Below are 7,885 nucleotides of genomic sequence, written 5' to 3' on the forward strand. Positions count from 1 at the left end.
ACAGTAAAAGGGACAATGTTTGATCTGAAATACAGTCAGTATGACGTTGCTACGTCTTCGGTGCTGACTTTGATAGATGCTTTGCTGGATCAAGGTTATTGTATAACCATGGACAATTTTTGTACTTCCCCAGAGCTGTTTGACATCTTGCTGCCATTAAAGACTGACGCATATGGAACAGTGCGTCCTAACCATTGTGGCATGCCTGAAGACTTTGGCAGAGCTAAGTTACAGCGAGGTAGCACTAGTAGCTTGGCAAAAGGATAAAGTGCTTGTGCTGAAATGTAAAGACAAAAAATATGTTTGTCTTCTTAACACTGTACATAATGCAGCTATGGTCACTGTACAGGCAAAAGGCAACAAGCAGGTTACGAAGCCTTGTGCCGTGGTCGTCAACAATAACACAATGGGTGGCGTAGATCATGCAGATCAAGAATTGACTTTCTGTCCCATTATGTGGAGGCAGCAAAAGAAATACTACAAAAAGATATTTTGTCATTTGGAATGCATTCGTCTTTTACAAACAAAAAGCTGGCGAAACTGTATCTTATGCAAACATTACATGCCAGCTTATAGAACAAATCATTGCCACACATCCACCGTCCACACTACCGCTAAAGAGATGTGGTCAACCCAGCACATCGCTAGGAAATTAAAATAAAAATGGAAATTGAAGTGAATCAGAATTTAACTTTTATGTTCCAATTAGTGAATAAATAATTTACAAGTTTCCAGGTATTTTAAACTATAATTAATTCCAAGTTCATTACAAATAAATTATGGATTACAGTGTATGAGGCATTACTGAATATTCTTTCCTGCAGACTTCAGTGAAGGAATTTTCAAATTTTTCATTGCAATTATTTCTCATAAAGGACATTTGCCATACATAAGGATAGCTGTATTCAGGCTGTTCAGAATACTTTTGTTTGACTTGGTTTTCAGTTATCAGGCAGTGTTATTCCATATAATAACTTTTTTGCTCTCAATTTTTAAAATTATTTCATTATTGGGACTCTGTTATTTTAAGAACAGAGGATGTGAAATTAAGTTGATCTTTATTGCCAAGTAACATTATTGCTAGGAAGCTGTCTGGGTGTTACAGTCTTAGATTTACAAATAATACTGCTATTATTGTCAGTTGCATTTTAAGTGATATTCTAGTGAACAAAAACACAATAAACACATACAGTAGTAACCATGTACAGTATAGAGGTGAACTCTTGCCTCTTACAATAAAAGGTTTTAAACATAATTTACTTTGTGCAAATGTACAGTATTTGGAGATGTCAGAATCAAAGGTTATGATTTACCAGAGTGACTGAAGTAGAAAAAAAGCTATTTATGGGCAAATTGGTGGTGTTTCCATGGTGGTTATAATTGAAATGAATGGTTTCCCAGGGTGTCAGTGGTCTTCGATTATATTGCCTGCTTGTTTACAAATGTTGCAAGTCCCCTTGGATAAATGTATCAGTCAAATAATAAGTAATACTAATTATATTATTAGGTTACTGGAGCTGCATACTCTTGAACACAGTATATACGTAGAATTGGCCATGCTGCTTTTTCTAGTGACTTGGCTTTTGTTGATGGTCATTGCAAAACACAGTTTTACAGATGTATATGCTTTTGAATTGAAATTGGCAATCAGCAGGACTAAGGTGATGTATCTGAGCATGCATTATCCTTATTAGATTTTAATCACTTTCATTTGTTTATGCCATTCACTCAAGCACAGCATTTTTGTTCATGTTTTTCATCAGTTGTATATAGTCCCCTTTAAAGTTTGCAGATGTGAATATATATGCAAAGCAGTGCTTGAAGTGGCTATACATAAGTACCAGTACCCCATGTGTTACAATGATGTATTAACATGAGTAACGAGGAAGGTTGAGCATTTTCCCATAAGAAATTCAAGACCAGGGCCTCTTACTGCCAAGGGCTTGGGGGCAATGGAGTGGAATGGATAATCAAGCTTCTAAGAATGCTGACAGCCAGCAGCAGAAAACAGTGCTTACTATCCATTGAGCTTTACATCTTAACAGACTATTAGGACTTTCTCTTACCATTTTACAGTGTAATCACGTGTCTTTTTTCCTGTCCAGGACACCACCACGTCCTGGTTAGTGGTGCTATTTGTGTAGTATGTTGATCATTTCTGCTGCGTCATTCACTCGCAGTGCAGAGCATGTAAGCATAATATTAATAAATATCGACAAATAAAAAATGGTTATTGGCTAATTTTCTTTTTTCTGTAATGTCACCAAATTTAAATCAATCAAATCCATCAAAGGATTTGTGAGATTCTGAGGTATTCGTTTTTCTGTTATGTTTACCTCCTAAAACTTGACATATCAAAATGACTTTTCTTAGCAGATACCTACTTAGCCTAGATGTACCATCCTGCCAAATTTCAGGTTTTTAATTAAATGGGAAATAGTGTTTTTGTTGATGAGTGAGTAAATGAGCCAGTCAACTTTACATTATTTATCAATATAGATAAGCAGATACACAGCCAAATTTTAATTTGAAATAATCAGTTTCACGTCTTCCTTCCCCAGCACGTTAGTGAAAATTGCTTTGAAGGTTAATAATGTAATGGTTATAATTAAACATTTCTGTGCTCTTTTAGCAAACACCTGAAGAAGAAGAGAAAACTGAAACTTCGAGTGGGAGTAGTGAATCAGAAGAAGAACAAAGTGAGAAAGAGGAAATACCATCATCCCAAGAAACAGAAAAAAAATCTAATCCTTATGGATCATGGGAACAAATACAAGAGGAGGAAGATTCATAGTGAGTTTATTTCCTTTTACTGTATATCATGTATGAGTGTAGCCAGGCAAGAACATTTTTCTTTGTTAAGCAAGAAGACATAACATTGTAATCTTTGTTATTATATTTATAATCCTCTTGCAAAGTATTTTACCAGCATTTTGAGTAAATACAGTAATTTACTAAAAGAAATTAAAGTATTTAGTTTGTGTGAATGCAAGTGAATGTACTTTGCAATGAACTTGAAGCTTGTCCAGGCTTGACTCCAGCTTGTCAGAAGTATATGTTGGGCTAAGCAGATTAAGTAACTGAATGGATGTGTGAATGAAGCAAGAGGCACATCTAGTACCTTTTATAATCAATAACTTTGTCTGTTTTTTTTTTCTCAAAGTGAACAAGTTGATCTGCAACTTCCTGAAGTTGAAAGCTACTATTCTGGAGTATCAAGTGCTTCTTTGCCCCCAGAGCCTACAGTCAAGTTTAAAGAGCGCACCATTACTTCTCTTGGAGATGAAACAAGTGAAGAAGCAGTTGGCTTTAAAAGGAGAAAACTTGAAAATGGGAAATCTAGAAACCTTAGGCAACGGAATGAAAATGAGTAGACTGCATTTAGTCATTGAGAGACTGAAATTACAGGCTCTCTGCATTCCTGCCTGCCTGAGTAATTTTACTGGGATATTCTTGCTGGGTTTAGGAGAAGAGTGCTCGTTTTTTAAACTGGTAAAAGCAGCACTAGCTGTAAGCATTATGGCATTTTCTGTTTGAACTGTCATAAGTAATAAGTGTATAACTTGTTTTTAGTTGAATCACATTTTAGTGAGTAAATTACTAGGATATTCTATTTTCATTGTGTGCAAGCATAAATGCAAAAGGTTTGACTTCAGTTTTGTGTTGAAAATTTGCATTTATTTAAAATTTAGTGATGTAAGAAGACTGGTTTACCCATAATTAAAGTTTGACTAGTACAAGACATTTTGGGCATACAGAAGTAAAAATATTTTGGCAATGTAACAGTATGTTAAACTGATAAGTTCCATACACCTGCATTGAAACAACTGAAAAGGCTTTCTTGTGTTTATGATCTCCTGTATTTACAAAGGTAAAAGCAGGAAAAAGACACATTTGGTACAAATTAAGTCTGTGGAGTAACTCAAATTGTTTCCACTTGTGTTCTGTCAGTATTGCCATTATCTTTGAGTTTTTTCTTCAGTCAGTTGACACTGCTTTGATTTTTTTTCTGCCAGAAGGAATTGCATATTTCTTATAAGTAAGTTATATAGTTTAATCAAATTCTGAGTGCTGAATATCTCTTCTGGTCTTGATTATGTGACAAAGTTAAAAATGCTTCCATTGAGTGCTGTCTCATGTTTAAAAGAATCACTATGCTTATTTCAGATTTTTAACAGAAAGTAATTCAAAAACATGTAAAAACTAACAGTCCTTTGAATGCTTGCTGACTCGATCATATGGGATCCTGCAGAATAATTTAATTATGTTACTAATGGCAAATATTTTAATATGAGGTTAATATGCTGGGGTTAAAAGTGGCTAGTGTGGATTTGCACTCATTTGAAGAACTCATTCTTGGTTTTCAGCATGGTTTGCTATATAAAGTGTGATGTCATTACTAGCGAATAAAGTCACATGATTACAGTTTCCATTTTTGGAAATTTCTCATTCTGATCAGGATAAATGACAGCATTTTGATAAGTTGTCAATGTATTGAATATTTTCAATCTTATTAAAAAATGTAATGATGGAAAAAATAAATAAATAATGAAGAGACCTGACTACGTTATCAAAGAAGTGCTTAACACTTTTACTCATGGGTATCAGTTGTCAATTTATTCACATTGAAGACAGTTTAAATGTGTAGCAATGTTCTTGATTATCTTCAAAATGTTTCTTCTCAGCACTCTGTATTTCTATGACAACTGTAATACACTTCACCTCACACATTTAAGAAAAGATTTCACATAAAATACTTATTTTTAATTGTTTTCTTCTATTGGCTCTTTATTATAGAGATATGTTATACCAGTGTACTTTCATTCACTGTTGTGCTTTAGAAGGTACTCGTTTTACATGCTATGTGTATATTAGAGATGTACACCACTTGATTTGAATCAGAGATTATTAAGGTTTGTGCTCCACCAGCATGCTCCTTCTGAGTATATTTATTGTTTGTCATATTATTGCATTATGGTAATGCTTTAAAGGCCTTCTGTTTATTTTACATTTTATGGCTTTAATTTAACAAATAACAGTGAGAGTGATAAGAAACAATTGAATCAGTGACTTAGAAAGTTTTATTGAAATTTAGACTCAATACATTGCAAATAATAATAAAATTTGATCCTAGATGTGATGAGACAAACAGATGTAAAAATTTGAAAATACTTTAAAAACAAAATAGAGGATTTTTATATTAAATTTGTGACTGGAGTTGAAAAAGGCTGTTTACTCCCAGACAGTCCTCATGCAACCTGACATAGATTGAGAAGTTTTGCAGAGAAGAATGGGGAAAAAATGCAGTGTTCAGATGTGCAAAGCCAATTCAGACCTGTTCACACACACTCATGGCTGCCAAAATTATATCTCCTAAATACAGAATTGGGGTGAATACTTATGCAAGCAATTATTTTATGTTTTATATTTGTAATTATTTTAGACCACTTTGCATAGATCTGTTTTCCCTTGGAAATTAAAGTGCCTTTTTACGATGATCAGTGATTAGAAAGCTAAACTAAATCTATTGTGATTCAATGTGGTATAATTACAAAATGTAAAAATGTCTAAGGTCAGTACTATTTTATAGGCATTGTAAGTGTCAACTACAAGCAAGCATAGATCCTACTAATTTATTAAAGGCATAAAATTTAATCAGTGTTTCTTTATAATTAAAGTTTGTGACTATTGCATTTAAAAATTGGGTGCATTAAAAGTTCAAAGTTCAGTAATTATATTGAGCTCCAAATTCAAAGAAAAACTAAATACATATGCCACATTTTGTTAATTCCTGAGCAATAGTCTGGGTGTTGTTAGTATCGCTTTTAAAATCATTGAACTTAAAAGCTTGAAGGTTAATGGTTTGAATTCACTGAAAACCTAATCAGGTATATCTAACAAGAAGACAAAATTTCATAAAAATCTGTCCATCCATTCTAAAAAAAAGTATCCACAAAATATTTAACACATACACATAGATGTCTCTTCCGAATGTGTTTTTTTCCCCATAAAACAAATATTTTTCTCCCAGAAGTTATTAGATATGTTGGGTGATCCCAACATTAAATTGTTAATTAGAGGTTTGTTATGTAGCTGTAGACTCACTCCAGTATAATATGACATGCGATTGAAGGAATTATGATACAACAGCTGTTTAAACTTTACACTTACCATTCAAGAAAAGAAAAATAGAGCATTTATTACATTACTGGAGGTGCTGTGTCTAGTTGAAATTATATACTGTTCAAATTGTGAGATCATTACTATTAATGATAAATACGAATGTAAATCAAAAATGGATAGAAGCTGACGTTTATGATGGCTTATGGGTAGGGTAGTCTAGTTGACGCCAAGGTCAAATGAGCATGGATGCTCTGCTGCAGGATTACACCATTGAACAAGCACCATAGTGAGAGTTCTTTGGGCAGAGAGAATGAATGAACAGTTCCTGGTTAAAAAAAAAAGTTAAGCATTTGCTCAGAAACAAAGAATACCAGTTTTTGATATTTCATTTTAAGAATGGGGAAGAATTTAATTCAGTATTTTTCACCCCTCATCTGCTCATGCAGTCAGATATGCAAAACCTGGGATTAGAAGTAAAGAAATATAACACACCCAACCCACTCTGGTTTAATAAACACACCAAAGACTTTTTTTTCCTATGTTTCCTACATTTTATTGCTTCTTTATGTGTCTCATGGTCTTTTTTGTTAGATATTCTTGTTAAGCTTGTGAGAAAAGTCAGCAAATAGACAGTGGTTTGTTGTGTTGCAGTAAAGATGATAAGCTTTATTTTTACACAAAATAGTGCTGTCTACAAAAATATGAGGAGCTTCATGTAAAAAAAAAATGCCTGTGAAATGACCAAAACTGTCAGTAGGAAATTTCCATTGTTGCATTTAAATAAGTAAACCAGACTTCTTGATTTACTTTAGTTCGCATTGTCTGATATACAGTTCATAAAATGAATAGCACAATACGAACATCATCTTAAATGAGAGGCTTCAGCCTGAACAGCCATAGAGTGAGTTGTCCTGTTTTCTGGATCGTGAACTACTGGTAAAAATGGACTTTATTTCTTTGTTTTTGCTCCTAGTTCCGTTTCCCCAAATTTATACTTGAAAAGGTCAAGGTTATATGCTGTTAGCAAATTACCAAACAGTCTTGAGGAAGCCCATTCCACATTAGCTGCACAGTAAAGTTATATTTTCTGAAAGTACAGTAAAGTTATATTTTCTGAAAGTACAGTAATGCAAGAATATTTTTAACTAGTAGTAGAGATTGGAATGAATGTGTTTCTATAACTTTAGGGCCTGTATTGTGTTCTTATTTAGTTTAAACCAGCTTGCATGTTATCTTGGTGTACTTGTAGGTGCCAAGTGATTAACTGCCTGTTCGATCTGCAGAAGACAACAAGAATAAATTCATGAAGAATTATACAGTAGTTGCCTAATTCGTTAAAAACCCAATGAGGAGCATCCATGCTTCTTCTCCACTTGCAGGTTCTTTTTTTTCCGTTCCCTGAATTTTGTTGACTATTTTTTTGATTGCTAGTGTAAACTGTAATTTTGCACTGTTCTCCCTTGCTAACTATGCTGCAGTTGCTCAGTGAAGCTTCTTTTGTGTTCCGTTAATCATTAATGTTCCTGGAATGCTGTGAATTACTTTTACCATAAAAAAGGTTTTATAAATAAATGTCCGTATTTTTAGAGTAAAAATGTTGTTTGTTTGTTGAATGACCATTTTCACACAACTACTTTTACGAACTGTGCAAAATGACATATTGTAGGACAACATTGCATGAGGGAATGTTAACTGAAGTGATTTCTCCTTGGTTTTATTTACATACAGCAAGTCCTCATGTGCTCACATACTGAGACCGGGC

The 7,885-nt window shown here is 33.6% G+C and overlaps 1 protein-coding gene across 2 annotated transcripts in view; it reads left to right on the top strand.

The window, feature by feature from the left end:
- Positions 1–4,767, top strand: part of wbp4 (WW domain binding protein 4) — a 73,699-nt gene extending 68,932 nt beyond the window's left edge. For both annotated transcript variants that reach the window (XM_028799646.2, XM_028799647.2), the window contains 2 exons: positions 2,633–2,793; positions 3,164–4,767. In XM_028799646.2, the coding sequence (XP_028655479.1) occupies positions 2,633–2,793; positions 3,164–3,374 (372 nt within the window). In that variant the 3' untranslated portion in view covers positions 3,375–4,767. The remainder of the gene's footprint in view (positions 1–2,632; positions 2,794–3,163) is intronic.
- Positions 4,768–7,885: the final 3,118 nt, after the last annotated feature.

Source organism: Erpetoichthys calabaricus, chromosome 4 (assembly GCF_900747795.2).
Source record: "Erpetoichthys calabaricus chromosome 4, fErpCal1.3, whole genome shotgun sequence".
NCBI classification, from domain to species: domain Eukaryota; kingdom Metazoa; phylum Chordata; class Cladistia; order Polypteriformes; family Polypteridae; genus Erpetoichthys; species Erpetoichthys calabaricus.